This window comes from Eulemur rufifrons, chromosome 6, assembly GCF_041146395.1.
Source record: "Eulemur rufifrons isolate Redbay chromosome 6, OSU_ERuf_1, whole genome shotgun sequence".
NCBI classification, from domain to species: Eukaryota; Metazoa; Chordata; class Mammalia; order Primates; family Lemuridae; genus Eulemur; species Eulemur rufifrons.
In genome coordinates, this window is record NC_090988.1 from 13,117,519 (window position 1) to 13,135,969 (window position 18,451).

Sequence of the window (18,451 nt, forward strand, 5' to 3'; positions counted from 1 at the left end):
CCATAAACCTTAAGCAAGAAGCATTATTAGGAATAAAATATCTATTATTATACATCATGATTAAAGCCAGGAAGATATATCAATTATAAATCTGCAACTACCTAATAACATAACTTCAAAATACATAACGTAAAAATTGACAGTTTTGAGGCAAAATTGACAATTCTTAAACATAGAGAGATCCCAATTTACCAGTTTTAGTTACTGATACATCAAACAGAAAAATCTGATTGTGCTATAAAAGATTGAAATGATGTATTTAACAAGCTTACCCTAATGTAAGTATATATTGAATGATATACCCAACAACTGCAGAATACACATTCTTTTCAAACAAATGAGGAACATTTGGGAACACTGACCAAATATTAGTCCAAAAAGCAAGTATCAAAAAATATCAAAGAATTGATATTATAGGGATTATGTCCTCTGACTATAACATAATTTTGTTGGATATATAAAGTAAAAATATCTTCAGTAACCTTATATGTTTTGAAATTTGTAAACATACTTCCAAATAAGTGATGATCCAAAAAGGAACTCATAATGGAAATTAGAAAATACTTAGAACTAAACAATAATGAAAAACCTACATTTTAAAACCTACAGGATGCGGGGGGAGGGGATGGGTGTCTACATACATAATGAGTGCAATGCACACCATCTGGGGGATGGACACAATTGAAGCTCTGACTGGGGATGGGGGACAAGGGCAATATACATAACCTAAACTTATGTACCCCCATAATATGCTGAAATAATAATAATAAATAAATAAAATAAAAAAATAATAAAACCTACAAGATGCAACTAAAAGTGTACTTAGGGGGAAATTTGTAATTTAAAATTATATTGGAGAAGAAGAAGGACTTAGAAATAATGAGCTAAGCATTTAAAAGAGAAGTTAAGGGGAAAAACACCAAGAGTAAACCAAAGGAATGTCAAAGGAAGGAAGTAAATATAAGAACAGGAGGGCAGAATAGACTCCTACTCTGAAAAAGGAATTTCTATTTCTTGTCGTGGTCCTTACCAAATGGCAGGCACACACACCAACCTATAGCCAGGCGTCCTACAACCAGCTACAAGCAGCTGGTTACCACATGATGGTTTGCATATTCAAAAAATAAAATAAAAATTTAAAAAGATGAGAAAAAAGAAAATCCTAATGTTGAATACAAACAGAAACAAATGAACCCAGTTGTATATCAAACTGATATTTCCACCCAGAGAATTCATTCGTTAATTTTATTAATTTAAGAAGTAACTTTGGGTCAGTGTAGTTTGGTTGTACACCTTTAGGAGGATATAGAGGGAGAAAAAGAATGGTAAGGAAATCTTTACTTAGAATATTGTTTTGGTATGGTATTGGTATTACAATTCTAAAACTATTTGTATGTGTATTGTAGGACGGAGCAAATGAGTAAACATATTGATGTTTTGGGGAACCAGGGTTTCCACTGTGGGAAAAAGGAGTTAAAAATATGGAGTAGGGGAAGCATGAGGAAGAACCCAGTTGTGTTGTATTTGAGGTATCTGTGTGACCCCATGAGTGCAAAGAAATAGGGTATAGATAGGTACAGATATTGATATAGATGCAGGTTTAGGTACTGGTACTTCCTAGCTCCAACTGCTAAGAGGGCCAGAAGCAATGACACTCCAGTGGCAATGACTACACATAACTCTCAAATCTTGTTTTCTAAATTCCATTCCTCACTAAAAAGAATAAAGTCTCCTTGGAGAAATGACTTCCTCCACATATGTTCAGAGAAAGTCCAAGGTGAGCCCAGAACATATTAGTATGCCAGAAAGCCAAGAAGTGCTCAAAGACAAAAGGTGTTATGACAAAAGGACATAGGGGTTGGAGTGAAGGGGCTCCCACTGCTCAAATCCAAGACAATTAAAACATACACCGTATAATGATGTTAATAGACTTTAATGTGTTTTCAGAAAAAGAGATCCATGAGTCCATAGTGATACTAAAAAGAGAGAGAGAGAACAAGGAGAAACAAGAGGAAAAGGTTTTATTTCAACAGAAAACCATGTAATGAATGTAGAAGTATAGATAAAATTATAAAATTACCCTGTAGTCCCAGCTACTCGAGAGGCTGAGGCAGGAGGATCGTTTGAGCGTGGGAGTTTGAGGTTATAATGACACCATGGCACTCTAGCCCGGGCAACAGTGAGTCACATAACCTTGTCTCAAAAAAAAAAAAAAAAAAAAAGAATTATAATTTCACAACCCCCAATGTAAGGAATGATTTAGATGAGGATTGTCAGTAGATGCTAAAACTTGCACAAAAAGTATTGATAAGTAACATATTTATATTGTCTCAAATATTAATCATTAATTACAAGAGGAAAACAGGGGATCATGCCTATAATCCCAGAACTTTGGGAGGCTGAGGTGGGAGGATTGCTTGAGGCCAGGAGCTCGAGACCAGCCTGAACAACATAGTGAGATCCCAGTCTCTACCAAAAAAAAAAAAAAAAAAAATAGCTGAGTGTAGTGGTTTGCACCTGTAGTCCCAGCTACTTGGGAGGCTGAGGCAGGAGGATTGCTTGAGCCCATGAGTTCGAGGCTGCAGTGAGCTATGATATTAATAGCATCACTGCACACCAGCCTGCGAGACAGAGCAAGACTCTGTCCCAAAAAGAAAAGAAAAAGAATATATAATGTAACATTATGTTGTAAACCTCAAATATACACAATAAAATGAAAACATAAATAAAAAGGGAAAACATACTTTTACAATGCAGGAATCTGGTCGTCACTTCCTTAACCAAGAGGTCTAACTCAGTGTCACCAATAATATGACAACCTGACAGTATGTGCTTCTTGCTATAATGCAATAAAAACCACACCAAATCACCTAAGCAATATTCTTGCCAAAAATGTTTAACCTAAATAGTACTGTGAGAAAACAACCACATAAAAAAGGCATTATTATAGAAAACAATGAAAAATGGGGGTTGAAGAATTTGTTCTAGATTTAAAAAATAAAGAAACACAAAAAGCAAATGCAATGCATGAATGTTTATTGGATCCTGGATCAGGAATTAAATAAAAAAAAAAAAACCCAGCTATAAAGGACATTTTTGGGACAACTAAGAAAATTTAAATATGTATCGATATGACATAGTGAATTAATGTTAATGTTCTTAGATGTGATAATGGTATGATTGTCCTTATTCTTAGAGGATGCATGTTAAAGGGTTTAGAGATAAAATGTTGTGATGTCTGAACTTAATTTCAAATGGTTTGGCAAATAGGTAGAGAGAGATAGATGAATGGATGATAGATGGATGATAATAATAGCAAATGCAGCAAAATGTTAGTAACTGGTGAATCTATATAAGGTTTTTAAGTATGAAATGTCCAACTTCCTTAAGTGCTAAGTTTGACAGTTGATATCTGACACTTGACTTTGACACTTCTTGTTTTATTTTTATTGTGAAGGTACATGCTCAATCTTTCAAATGCATGTTGTGGCTTGTGGCTATCTTTCAATTTTGTTTTTTAGAGCAATTTTTGTGAAACCATGGATAAGTAAAAAAATTGTGTTATTTTCAAATATGAGTTTCATTGTGCATTGGCAGCACAGACAGCTCGAAATATCAACGAAGTGTTTCGGAAGGATGTGGCTAATGTGGCTAATGAACGAATAGTACTTCAATGGTTTGAGAAGTTCCATTCTGGTGATTTTAATCTTGAAAATGAGTCGTGTGGGCGACCTGAAACCAAGGTGGATAATGACCAGCTGAAAGCTGTAGTGGAAGCAAATCTAACTCAATTAGCAGCAAGGTTTGATTTTATTATTCCAGCAATTCTGGATCATTTGAAACAAATCGGCAAGGTAAAAAAGCTGGATAGGTGGGTTCCACATGAATTAAACAAGCATCAGAAGAGAAATCATCCCCAAGTTTGCCTTTCCTTGCTGTCACAACATAAAGGGGAACAATTTCTACACCATATTGTTACGTGTGATGGAAATGGATTCTTTTTGACAATCATAAGTGTTCAGCACAATGGTTGGATAAAGATGAAGTGCTGAAATACAGTCTAAAACTGAGTATTCATCAAGAAAAGCTAATGGTGTCTATTTGGTGTCTGTTTGGTGGTCCAGCACTGGTATTATCCACTACAGCTTCATGAAACCTGGTCAGTCAATTACAGCAGATGTCTACTGCAACCAGTTGAATGAAATGATGAGGATGCTTGCAATTAAGCAGCTGAGATTGGTTAACAGAAACAGGCCAATCCTCTTGCCAGACAACGCTCAACCACAAGTTGCACAAACAACGCTGCTCAAACTACAGAGGCTGAATTTGGAAACTCTCAGTCATCCACCATATTCACCAGATCTTGCACCAACTGGCTACCACTTCTTCCAGGCTTTGGACCACTTCTTGCAAGGAAAAATATTCAATTCTCAACAAGCTATGGATAACACTTTTTGCAATTTCATTGTGACTTGCTCTCTAGGCTCCTTTGCTGCTGGCATAAACAAGCTACTGTTAGGATGGCAAAACTGTGTCGATAGTTTAGGTGCATACTTTGACTAACCTTACTGCTTCTTGTTTGAGATATAATAAAACTACACGTTTGATTCGGAATCAGACATTTCATATTTCATGACCTAAATAGATAAAGGACTATAGTTGTTCATTGTAGATTTTTTCCTCCCAAGTTTTTATTAATACCAGGTGTGAACATCTTCAAAATGAAAAGGTGGTAGAAAAAACATGGCAGAATAAACATATGTGATTTAACAACCAATGCAAATTAAAATTATATAAAGACATTTTAAAGAGACACGAACCCACAAGGATAAGGAAAACAGAAGAGGGGGGAAAATGGAAAAAATTTGGAAGCAGAAAACAGATGATTGAGAGGTAACTGTTTTAGCAGGTTCAAGAAAGCAGAACTAGGGCTGGGCGCCGTGGCTCATGCCTGTGATCCTAGCACTCCGGGAGGCTGAGGTGGCAGAATTGGTCAAGGCCAGGAGTTCGAGACCAGCATGAGAAAGAGCGAGACCCCCGTCTCTACTAAAAAAATAGAAAGAAATTATCTGGACAACTAAAAATATATAGAAAAAATTAGCTGGGCATGGTGGCACGTGCCTGTAGTTTCAGCTACTCAGGAGGCTGAGGCAGGAGGATTGCTTGAGCCCAGGAGTTTGAGGTTGCAGTGAGCTATGATTAGGGCACTGTGCTCTAGTTGAGTGAGGCAAAAGGAAAGAAAGCAGAACTAGAACTCTATCTTAACAGCGGTTAAAGCTGAGAAACAATATAGTTTACACTGTAGAATCCTTAAAGGCTCATACACTGCAAGTGGGGAGGAGCCAGGGAAAGTCTATGTGAAAGTTACTTTAAGAATTGGTTGAAAGTCTGTTTTAGAAACAGTCATGGCCGGGTGCAGTGGCTCACTCCTGTAATCCTAGCACTCTGGGAGGCCAAGGCGGGTGGATCGCTCGAGGTCAGGAGTTCGAGACCAGCCTGAGCAAGAGCGAGACCCCCGTCTCTACTAAAAAAATAGAAAGAAATTATCTGGACAACTAAAAATATATAGAAAAAATTAGCTGGGCATGGTGGCGCACGCCTGTAGTCCCAGCTACTCGGGAGGCTGAGGCAGTAGGATTGCTTAAGCCCAGGAGTCTGAGGTTGCTGTGAGCTAGGCTGATGCCACGGCACTCTAGCCAGGGCAAAAGAGTGAGACTCTGTTTCCAAAAAAAAAAAAAAGAAACTGTCAAGTCTCCAGATCTTCTTCCCCATTTTGTTCAGCTAAGCAACTGTCCCTTCCCCATCTCCACAGCACATGGAGGTTTGTGTTCTGAAGAAAGAAAAATGAGTGTCTTGCCTGTGAAGCACCAGATCTACATAATAACTCTGACCACCCAAGATAAAAGACCTAAAGCTGACAGAGGGGCTTCCTATCGGGTGGCCCACACAGATCATTCTACAGAAACTCTAAGTCAACAAGTCCCATCACTTGGAGTTTCCAACAAGCTTTTTAGTCCTTTACACTTAAGTATGAGCAGACAATCAAAAATTGCCAGACATCTTAGACAAGCCCTAACATGAAAGACAGCAAAACGGGTAAAGAAAAATAAACAATATCACCAACGAAAACTTGGCAGAAAGAGAAACGAAGCAGGGAGTTAAAAACACTTAAAAGTTCTGTCACAAGGGCCCTCACAGCCCACTTTGCCTTTTTGAGAATGTAAGAGGATGTTGAGAAGAAACTGTTGCATCTATGAACAAAAACAGGAGGCTATTAAAAAAAAAAAAAGAACATTCAGAAAATATTATTATAACAAAAGCAAAAAATACTCTTGGAAATTAAAAAACATGCTATCAGTTGAAAGGGTGGAAGCTAGAATTGAAAAACACTTTTAGAAAGTAGAACAGAATTATAAAGAAATGAAGAACAAGAGAGAGAAGAAAATCATAACAACAGTCCTGGAAGAACACAGCTGCATGACATTAGTTTCTAGAAAGAAAATGGCCGAAAGGAATTGCCAATGAGATGATTCAAGAAATTTTCCTAGAACCAAAGGACACAAGTTTCCAAGTTGAAAGGGCCCAGCACAATCTATGGGAATAGAGCTACACCAAGGCATATTACTATGAAATTCCATTTTATAAGAGAAAAAGAAAAGCTCTTACAGTTTTCAGAGAAAAAAAGAAACAGGTCATGCACAAAGGATCAGGTATATGGTGGCTTCAAATTTCTCAAAGCAACAGTGGAGGCAAGAAGACAATTCTGAGAGAAAATGATTTACAATCTCGAATTCTACAACACTCTGCCAAGTTATCAGTTGGGGTGAGGGCAGAATAAGACAATTTTAGTCACGAAAGATTTCAAAACATTTACCTCCCAAGCAATGGAGGACGTTCTCTACCAAATTGAGAGAGGAAACTAAGAAAGAGAAAGACAGAGGATGGAGAAAACAGGAGGCTCCACGAAGGAGAAAAGCGAAGAGAATCTCCATGAGGAAGTAAAGGGAGGTTCTGCAAGGATCACACAAACACTTGCCACAGAGGAACGCCGTCTATCGAGGAAGTGCAGCATGAGACACTGGCGTGTTGGGAACTGCCCATCACGCTCTCCTCTGCCATTACACCATGTTTGTTTTTTGGAGACAGAGTCTCACTCTTTTGCCCTGGTTAGAATGCGTGGCGTCAGCCTAGCTCACAGCAACCTCAAACTCCTGGGCTTATGTGATCCTCCTGCCTCAGCCTCCCGAGTCGCGGGGACTATAGGCATGTGCCACCATGCCCGGCTAATTTTTTCTATATATTTTTAGTTGTCCAGATAATTTCTTTCTATTTTTTAGTAGAGATGGGGTCTCGCTCTTGCTCAGGCTGGTCTCGAACTCCTGACCTCAAGCGATCCTCCTACCTCGGCCTCCCAGAGTGCTAGGATTACAGGCGTGAGCCACCGCAACTGGCCTATACCATGTTTTTAATCTGAAGAAAATACCGGAAGATGTGCTCAAACAAAATAAGGACAATGTGAGGTACTGAAAAAGAGAATCTGATTGATAAAAAGGCAAAGGGAATTCTCAGCAGGACAGCTGTGTAGCAGGTCTAGCGACAGAACGAAAGGAAAGGTCTCTGGAAAAACTGTCTCCAAGAAAGAAAAAAGAACTGACAGATCACCTGATGGGTTTGTCCTTGTGGAAACTTGTACTGAGAGGCTACTGGAAAGTCTGGAAACAATTAGCTATATGTGCAGAGAAAATGAAGCAAAGGTTAAAAATAAAGCCAAGATAATTATTAACTTTTGGAAAAAAGAAAAAAGAAAAAATGCAGTATACTCATGGTACTCTTACAATGCTAGACCATGAGTTATAGATGCATTGGCATAATAATGAAAACGGTGACTATTGACTTAACCAAAAATTGTAACATAACTATTTTTGGAGGATAGGTGAGGGGAAGCAGATTTGATGGTGATGTAAGAAAACTAAATCCTTATCTATGAAAATAGCAAGTCAATAGAAATATCTAAAATTGATGCAGCAAAATATAGCAATAATAAGCATAACTGCAAAGTATGGACACATGCAAATGACAGAAGAAAAAGATAAAAAAGTCAAAAGGGATTGCTGATATTCAGTGTTTTCATTATTCTACCAATGCAAGTATTATTCACAGTCAAGCATTTGGGAATAGACAGCTGGAAAGAATGCGGAGGCATGGGCAGGAAAATACTGTACTGTCACAGGCTTACGTGATGTTTGACTTTTTAATATATGTGCATGCCTCACTTTGGTTGAAAAATTAATTTAAGGCCTGGTGCAGTGGCTCATGTCTGTAATCCTAGCACTGTGGGAGGCCAAGGCAGGAGGATGGCTTGAGCCCAGGAGTTTAAGACCACCCTGAGCAAGAGTGAGACTCTGTCTCTACAAAAAAAATAGAAAAATTAGCCAGGTGTGGTGGCTTGAGACTGTAGTCCCAGCTACTTTGGAGGCTGAGGCAGAAGGATCACTCCAGCCCAGAAGTTTGAGGTTGCAGTGAGGTATGATGATGCCACAGCACCTTAGCCCTGGAGACAGAGCAAGACCCTGTCTAAAAAAAAAATTTAAAAAATTTAAAAAAATAAAAAAGGATAAAAGGGAACATTAGAAATGAAAAGAGGAGGCTGAGTGTGGTAGCTAGCACCTGTAATCTTAGCACTTTGGAAGACTTAGGAGGGAGGATCGCTTAAGGCCAGGAATTCTAGGATACAGTGAGCTGTCATTGCACCACTGCACTCCAGCCTAGGCAACAGAGTGACACTCTTATCTCTAAGAAAAAAAAAAAGGAAATGAAAAGAGGGACATGGGACATGATTACAAAATATAATAGAGGTTGAATAATAATGTGAAATTATATAAATACTATGAAAAGTTTTATGATAATACATTTGAAAACTTAGCAAAAATAGAAATTTTTTAGAAAAATGTAATTTATCAAACTGACTAAAGAGGAAATAAAAAGATTGTGAAGTCTTATAACCATTATAATAAATGAATCAGGAGTTTAAAATCTGCCTACAAATAACATAAAAAAAACAAACAAAAACACACATGGCCCAAATAGTTTTACAGGAAAATTCTATCAAGTCTTCAAGTAACATATACTTCCAATTATATAGCAAGTGTCCCAGATGATATGAAAAGAGGAAATAGTCCTCAACTCATTTTATAAGGCTGATATAATCTTGATAACAGGACACGGCCAGTGGCAGATAGGAAAATTATAAGCCAATCTCACTTCCTGTATGTGAATGTTAAATCCTAAACAAAGTGTTAACAAATCAAATCAAGCAACTTATTAAAAATACAGTATGACAGATTGGGTTAACCCTAGGAATAAAAGGATTGTGTAACATTAGAAAATCTGTTAATGTATTTTATCATATTAAAGGATTAATGGAGAAAAATTTTCAATTGATACAGAAAAAGTATTTGATAAAATTAAATACCCATTTATGATAAAGTTTTTTGCAAAGAGGAATAGAAGGAAATTTCTTATCTCCCTATGTATCAAAAATTATTATTTTTAATGGTAAAAATGCTAGAAGCAATCCTTCTGCAGTCAGGAAAAAAAGACAAGGATACCTACTATCTGTCACTATCTCTCTTAGGAAGCTAACTTTGAATCTCATTAAATGTACATTCCATACCACCAAGGGTAGCACTTAAATGCCTTCTGATCAACTCACATGTGTATAACTGTCCTCCTACTTTGAAAGTAAGTTCTTTGAAGATGCCCCATGCATCATACTTCTTTTGTATCTTCTATAGCATTTTAGCATTATATTCAGCACATTACGTATATAGAAAACAGTGGCTCCTGAAGTAATACATTTCTTTTTCCTATTTATAGAAGTTGTACATCTACATTGTATGGAACGTGAACAATTAAAAATATAGAGAAGAAATTGAAAATAATCACAATCTCTCTTGCCAAATATAACTACTATTGACATTTTGGTGAATTTTTCTTCTTCTGTGCACATTTTACCTTGGTAGAGCTCATACTCCTTAGGTGTGAGTTGGTACCTTACTATTTTCTTTTTATAGAAGAAAATTTTCTCATAACCATAATTTTTAATGGTTATGTGATACTAAATATCATAATTTATCTAACCATTTCCCTACTGTTGGATTTTTAGATCATTTCTATAAAGGATGATGTTTTTCTGTATTTTAGATTATTTTCTCAGGATAGGCCATTACAGTGTTAGAGATCATTTGTTGCTTCCAAACATTACTTGCAATCCTTAAAACACACCGAGGTTTTTTGACTGGGTTCATCTGTTCTTCTCCAACTTCTAGTTTAACTACAGTGAAAAAGTAGAGGAGACAGGGAAGAGGAAAAGAAATACATTAAAAGTGAACTGTTTTGGGCAGGAATCAGAGCTGAGGAAGTTGGGGGGACTTTTCCTCTCGCCTGGCCATTCCCTAGGGACTCCTCTTCTTCTCCTCCCTCTCCTTTCTCCACTAGAAAACCACTTGAGAAAAGGGAATTCTTACCATAACATTTCCAAGTTCTTATATTTTGTCTCTGTATAAGGCTGCTGGACTTGTTTCTTATTTTCAGTTGGTCCATGAACGTTGGTGTTATAGATGGACTGAGAGTTTATCTGACCCAGGAGCACTTGTCTCTTAGAAAGTTCATTAAGGTTGTTCAAATCCATATTGGAAAGAGTGTTGCCATGTAGCTGCTGATAGGGAAATCTTTTCTCTTCTTGGTCTTTGTGTCCTCTTTCTCCATTAGCATTCAGCCCTGAGTGATATCCAGTAGAGCTTTTATATAATACCTTGTCGAAAGCCTGTTTTGGTGGAACAAATGTATTGGAGGTTACTTTGGGATTCCGGCTCCTAAGTGCACTTGAGTCTTGTACGTCATTCTTAGAGGCATTCATAATCACAATTGATTCGTGCTTTCTTGAAGTATCAATAGGCTTATTTTGGTTTGGTTGCTGTCTGGGAGTGTTATTCTGGTTTTCTTGACTGACAACCACCTCTTCAGTCATGAAAGACTTCAGGCCCTTCTGGCGTTTATGCTGTTTTCTAATCTTGGGCTTGGCTGTCTTTCTGGAAGGTTGCTGGCCATTAGCTGTTTCAGAAGATTGACCTCTTGGTACATTGCTTGATTTTATACTTTCATGTTGAGACCAATGTTCCTGATAATCCCAAAAAGATAGTTTTGGTTAATGTAAAATTAGAAGATTAGCACTCTTCACAAATTTTAAATTAGTATTTTTCAAGCTGAGTGTTGCAATGTCTAGGAAGGTGACCACAGAATTGAAAACAAATAAAGAAAGATTAGAGGAGGTTCTTTCCTAATTTCAGGCATTTGGAGAGTGAATAGCTGAGTAATTCCTCCTGGAAATTTAGGATTATGAGCCTGGAAAGAAATAGAGAGCTTAGCATGGGCTTTACATTACAGCCAAGTCTTTGACTTATTAAATAAAAATTTAAGTCTTAAAAGTTAAGTCTTTGACTTGAAAATGAAGTGTTGCCAAATTGTAGGGATGGGGGTAGGGTGGGGTGAAGGTGGGGCAGAGAAGCTTTACCTATAAAGAGATGCATTGAAAGAAAGTGCAAATGCAAATCGACATCAAAATATGTCTATTTTAACTCAAGTGAATATTTAAAAAATCTTAACCAGAAAACACCAATGATTTGCTTTACCAGCCAAGTACAAGTTTAATATGAAATACAATTCAGATTATCAGATCTTCTTACTCATAGAGGTCAGAAGCTAGAAATGACCTCTTCACCAGATGAAACAAATTAAATTTTATTCAGAGTGGTTATAAAAGAATCTGTGCTGTGATAGGACATCTGTGAAACCACAGGGGTTGTTTTGCTTCTGTTCCTTAATATAGCCTGCACTTAGGCAACCAAACATCTGGGGGAAATATTTCAATTTCAGAACACTCTTTATGCTTTTCAAAGTCTCCTAACAACAAAATGTACTCCTGGTATAATAGATACACTATGTAACTATATTGTGCTATAGCTATTTAGAAATATGTTTCAAGGAATAAAGCACTCATTACTTTGTGAAAAACTAGCTGAGTTAAGAGGCCTTTGGAAAGAATGATTAAATGCTTATTGAAAACAGTAAGATGACAATATGCATCAGTGCATTATATAACTGAAACATACTTCACCTTTCTAAGCACAGGTAAAAAAAATCTCTATTGCCTGTATCTATGCAACATTAATCTGAAAATGCAGCAGTTAGCTGAATTATTCAAGAAAAACATCTTGAAGTAAATAAATCATGTTTTGTTCAAATATTTTTTAGCTTGCTATGAAGAATGATCAAATTATTGTGATAAGAGTTCAGCTTTTGTTTCACTTTTCTGATACAATTAGAAGACTCATTCCTCTATAATATTAAGTGCTATTCTATTTCTAATGAAATCACATTGTAATGATAAGGTTGAGAGATTGTTAAATTTAAAACAGTAATATACAATATTACTTATTACATCAAATTTTTAAGACAATGATTTTTTCTTTTTTTAAGACAAGGTGGTCTTGCTCTGTCACCTGGGCTAGATAGAGTGCAGTGTTGTCATCACAGCTCACTGCAACCTCAAACTCCTGGCCTCAAGTGATCCTCCTGCCTTGGCTTCCCAAAGTGTTGGGATTCCAGGTGTGAGCCACCGTGCCCAGCCAAAAATGACTTCTAATTTAAAGTTTAGAGTATGTTCTCCCAGGAATTTGAATTTTCTGCAGAATTGGCCAGGCTCTGATTTGTTCCTACATTAGATTTTTACCTGTAATGCTGAAAGAAAAGGAAAGAAAAGAAAAGGAAGGAAGGCAAGAACGAAGGAAGGAAGGAAAGAAAGAAAGAGAGAGAGAGAGAAGAAAGAAAAGAAAAGAAAAGGAAAGGAAAGGAAGGAAGGAAGGAAGGGAAGGAAGGGAAGGAAGAAAAGAAAGATATAAAAGAAAGAAAGAAAGAAAGGAAGGAAGGGAAAGGAAAGGAAAGGAAAGGAAAGGAAAGAAAGGAAAGAAAGGCAACGAAACTAAACTTCCTTTTCTGTACTCCAGGTAAGAAGAGGTCCTTCCTTCCTTCCATGCAGTACATTGAGCTGCATGGAGAAGTAGGAGCAAGAAGTCTCTGCAAATACATAGGCCCAGGAGCATCCTTCCTTGTAGAGGATCCAGAAAAAAATTGCCATGCTACAATCTTATAGTTGTGTTCCTGAAACACAACATATCACCGTTGAGGAAGGTCAAGAAAGCTCCTCTTTACTATGATTTATAAATATTAATTGATGCTGATAACGTCATTTCTTCCCAATATTTGTTCAGCCTTTAACACACTAAAGAAATAAGTGACCAGGAACTCTCTTTCTGCTCACATCTGAATGTACTTTTCCCAGTTTTCCCTCCTCTTTCCCACTGAAAAAGGAAAAGCCTATCAGAAATTTCTTTTCTTGGGGACCAGGTCTGAATTTCCAGGTCACCACTTGGTTTTAATCATGTTATTACCTTTGCTGCTGACACCTCAGATCACAATAGTACTCTTCACAGGGTGCTTTGTCAACAAGGCCAAGGACTCATCAATCTATGAAACTTCAATTGTCTCAAGTGTTAAATCCGCTATTCATGTAAATGTAAGTGCCCAGAGATGGCATTTCAGTTTCCAGAAAGGAAGGCATTTATGGGCTTGATGCGATTTTTCTCACCTTCCAAGAAGCCTACTTAAGATCTGTGGTTTACTGAAGATTTATTACCCTACAATTGGGCATGAGGTGTCACTCTTTAGGTGGCAAGACCTGAGTTCCCTGAAGTTAATATACAAAGCCATTCTCAGGCGATTTAATCTCCATCAGCACTGAAATCCTCTATTCCCTCCTGTTCTCACTGGGGTTCTTTTGTTGCCAACACTCACAATCAGTACATACTACATGCACTCAGAATAACTGCTTACTGGCAGTAGGTTTTCATGTCCCACACAGAGAGTTAGCATGGGGGCGTCCTGTTGCCCAAAGCTGGGATGATAATTTTTTAGTAAGACCCATCCTTAGTTATTAATGTTCATTCATACTGTGCCATCCAAGGGGAGTTTGCCCCTAACCCTGTGAAAGGCAGTGCTTGGCTGTCTCTCTTGTACGACTTCCTTGTTCATATGTCATAAGCAGAAAGGAGAATGCATGCTATGATCTCAACCAAAAAGTTCACCTGCTTTAACACGAAAGCCACTCTTGTTCTTAGTTAATCTAACTCAACCATGGAGTCCTGACAGTTGTGCTTGGGCTACAAGATCAGCTCTGATGTAGAGAAGTTTCTATTGTGTTCCATTTTTTCTGTGTGTTTATGAAGAATAAAACATGAATACTTTGAACTTGGGTTATAAATTCCATCTGATAATATTAAGAAAATTTTGAGCACAGCTATTAATTGGCTCTAATTTCCACTGTCAGTAAGGAAGAACTCTGTGTTCAGATAAGAGAAGAAGCACAGATCAGTTGGTAATGTTGGGGGCAAAAACAAATTGGAAAGGTGGGAAGATTACTTAGGATGTGATTATAAGGACTTTTATGTTAATTAGTGGAAGGTCTCACATTTCTGTTCTTTATAAGTCACTCAGTCCTGTGGTATTTTGTCATATCAGCCCAAATGGACTAAGATACCTGGGAAGGGTCTTCTGCCATTGGCAGTGTGCTCCCTCAAACTGCCCAGCAATAGTCCTGGGCACACAACTGCAGTGGGATTTCGAAAACCTGGGAAGATTCACAGGAGAGCACAAAATGGTTCAGGACAGTGAGACCTATGTAGAAAGGTTAAATGAAGAGGGATTACTTGGCTTGAAGCAAAGATCCTAGGCATGTATAAGATTCTAACATAGACAATCATGACCATCCATTCTCAGTATTTTTACTGGAAATACACAGGCTTAAATGGTCTCAGGCATATCTTCTCTCTTTCCTCACCCCATCTCTAGTTTCTCATTCTTTCTAGTATATAAACGTATTTAAGTCTCTCCTATGAAAAAAACGAAAGAAACTTCACTTGATCCCTTTCTCTGGTTAAGCCCTGTCTAGCTCTCAGCTCACAGCCAAGCATCTTGCCAGTGTAGGCTGCCCCAGTCCCTACTCACCATCTCTCATTCTGACCTCTACCCCCTACCTTAGAGTGTTCATTCTCCCCACCCTGCTGAAGCTGCTCTGCTCAGGCCACCAATAACCTCTTAGTGGATAAGTCTTCTGGGCGTTTCTTCTTTACCTTTTTATTTTTAATTTATTTCCAGCTTACAGAAAAATTGCTAGTACAGAGAACTCTCAAAGCTCTTTACCTAGATTCACCAGTTTTTATCCCTCTGTCACTCTGCACATAAACACACAAACATATGTATATATGCACATATATAGCTTATGCTATTATTATTTACGTTTTTGGTATTTAGTATTTTCTGAACCATTGGAGCTTTGCATATAAAAGAGTTGCATATATCATGCCCCTTCCAAGGCACTTTTTTACTTGTCTTCTCTGCAGCGTTTGACTGTGTTCACTAATTCCTCTTTCTTGAAATGTTCACGTCTTAGGTTCCATGACCCTATTTTATCCTGGTTAGTTTTCTACCACTCTGGCAATCCCTTCTTGGTCTCCTACCTTCTGTCCTCCACCTCTGCCTACCCTTAAAATTCTGCCAGTGTCTGCAGGACCCTGTTTTTGACCCTCTTCTCCCATTCCCCACAATTCTTGGGTCATGTCAGCAATTCCTACAGCTTCAATCCATCAGGAAGTGCTTTTGACGCAAATGTCCATGGCCAACACAGATGTCTCTCCCTAGTTCTGTGCCTAGATGAGATGTCCTCCTTTCTATAGCCACCTCCAAACTCAACTTCAGGCCCACTCCTGTCCTCACGCCCTTCCCTCTTCCATCCCCAGCACCAAGAGACCTCCTTTTCTTCTCGGTGGTATTAGTACCACTAATCAGACACTAAGAAACCAACCCCGCTTAACTCCTATTTAAGCAATTGCTAAGTCTGCTGCTCTCACTTCCTAACCATCTCTATACAGGGGCTGAGGGGAATCAGGTGCTGTCCTGACCTGCAAAAAGTTTAATCCAGTTGTTGGAGTAAGATATATCCACGTACTGAAAAGTTAACTCATGGTATGTGGAGCGTATGACAAACACAAAGCAAGTGCCACCATCACTCCAGTGCTCCCATATCTTGTAGAAACCACCGCACATGTCACCTTACTGGTGTTGCTGTCTCTCTAGTCTTATTCCCTTCCCATCTATTCCTCAGACCATGGATAGAGTGATTTTTCTAACACTTGCAAGCTTGATTATGTCATTAAGTTGCTCAAAGGTTGCCAATGGCTGGGTGCAGTGGCTCATGCCTGTAATCCCAGCACTTCGGGAGGCCAAGGCAGGAGGATCACTTGAGCCCAGGAGATTGAGACCAGCCTGGCAACATAGCAAGACTCCGTCTCTACAAAAAATAAGAAAAATTAGCTGGGCATGGTGATGTGCACCTGTAGTCCCAGCTACTCAGGAAACTGAGGCAGGAGGAACACTGCAGCACGCGGGTGCAGTGAGCAATGATGGTGCCACTGTACTCCAGCCTGAGTGACAGAGGGAGACCCAGCTGGCTTCCTCCTGCCCACAGGATAAAATCTAAACCTTTTGGTTGACATAAAAAGCCTTCCACAGTCTGTCCCCTACCTAACTGGTCCAGTGCCATCTCACATTCTTTCCCTCCCTCATACTTTCTCCTTTAGTTATTGAACTATATGCAATTCTCAGCGTGTACTACATTCTCTTTCTCTACCATACCTTTGCCCCCCATTTGTCTGCATGGCACCGTTTGATTCATCCTTGTGGAGGCAGCTCAGGTGCTATCTCTTTTGGGAAGGCTTTCTCCGTCTTCTGAGAATTAGGCAGAATTTAGTTCCACTGCATTTTGTACCCACTTCCATATGACAGCATTATAATAATTACATAACTGTATTCCCACTAAAATTTTGCAGAGGGACCATAAAAAAAATCTTTCTTCAAATTTTTTTTATTATTTTGAAGAATTTTTTTTGTCGTTTGCTCATTTTTTTTAAGCATATTTTTTGGGCCAGGTACCTAACTCACAGTTCCTGGAATATAGTAGACAATAAATATGTGTTGTGTGAATTATTTTGATTTCTCATAAAGATATTTCTGATTAGTGAGGGTTATTTTTTGTTAGGCTAGGTTCGCTGAGGGATCTGTAGATTATTTGAAAGTCATCTCTCGAGAAAAATATTTCAAATGAGGCCTATTTTCACTTGAAGACACACTAAATCACCTTTAAATGTTTCTTTAATCAGCCAGTAAATATTTATTGAGCATCACCTTTGGTCAAGGCATTGTGGTGAGGGATGTGGAGAAAAATACAATCCTAACCTTTAAGAGCTTATAGTGTAGTGTGTACAAAAGAAACATAGGCAGCAACTAAGGAGCCATGGCCGAGTATGGCAGGCCCTGAGTGAGTGGTCCAGATGACAGGCACAACAGGGCCCGAGGGAGAAGTAGAGGAGAGGGGTGGGAGAGGCTGGGACATCTTCATGCAGGAGGTGGCACTTGAGGGGGACCAAAAAGAAGGCATGGAACTTGGGAAGTTGAAGAAGAAAAAGAAAGGCTGCATGGGGTGTTTGTACACCAGAGTGCCCGGCCAGAGTGTAGTGTGCAGTGGGCAGTGAGATCCTTTCTAAGTAAGGAAAGGGGACACCCCTTGGGCCAGTCTTTGTTGCTGTCATGTTAGGTCTAACAATCCTTAGATGTTTTGCTACATTTTGTCTTTATTCATGAGAGGTTATAAGCACGTTAGTTATGGTGCACACAGAGAACAAAAAGCACTCTTTTGGCTTTCTCCTGATTTTCTTCCGTAAAAAGTTTTTTACTGCCTCTGTCTAGGTTCATGCCATGAATCAAGCACTGTGATATTACCTTAATTATTTTTATCATTTCCTGAGAATCCTACAATTTTTCCTTAGTGACAATTATGAAAGCTCTAGGTTGTAATAATCTTACATGTTTCAAATGTGTTTTCTATAATAATTTAAATAACTAGAAATAAAAATAATAGTCTTTTTTTTTTTTCTTTAGACAGAGTCTTGCTCTGTTGCCCGGGTAGAGTGCAGCAGCGTCATCATAGCGCATAGCAACCTCAGACTCCTGGGCTCAAGTGATCCTCCTGCCTCAGCTTCCCAGGTAGTTGGGACTACAGGTGTGCGTCATGACGCCTGGCTAATTTTTCTATTTTTAGTAGAGACAGGGTCTCGCTCCTGCTCAGGCTGGTCTCAAGCAATCCTCCTGCCTTGGCCTCCCAGAGTGCTGGGATTACAGGTGTGAGCCACCACACTTGGCCTAAATGGTCTTAGAATTATAGCATTTTGCAGCTGAGATGGACCTTGAAGATCATTTAGGCCAATCTTTCATTTAATAAAGA

At 38.5% G+C, this 18,451-nt stretch overlaps 1 protein-coding gene across 3 annotated transcripts in view; it reads right to left on the reverse strand.

Moving 5' to 3' along the window:
* JHY (junctional cadherin complex regulator) overlaps positions 1–18,451 on the reverse strand; it is a 65,047-nt gene that overhangs the window by 12,860 nt on the left and 33,736 nt on the right. For 2 of the 3 annotated variants that reach the window (XM_069468801.1, XM_069468800.1), the window contains exon 4: positions 10,527–11,189. In XM_069468801.1, coding sequence (XP_069324902.1) covers positions 10,527–11,189 — 663 coding nt within the window. Of the gene's footprint in view, positions 1–10,526; positions 11,191–18,451 lie in introns of all 3 variants that reach the window. The other variant, XM_069468802.1, reaches the window with a different exon arrangement.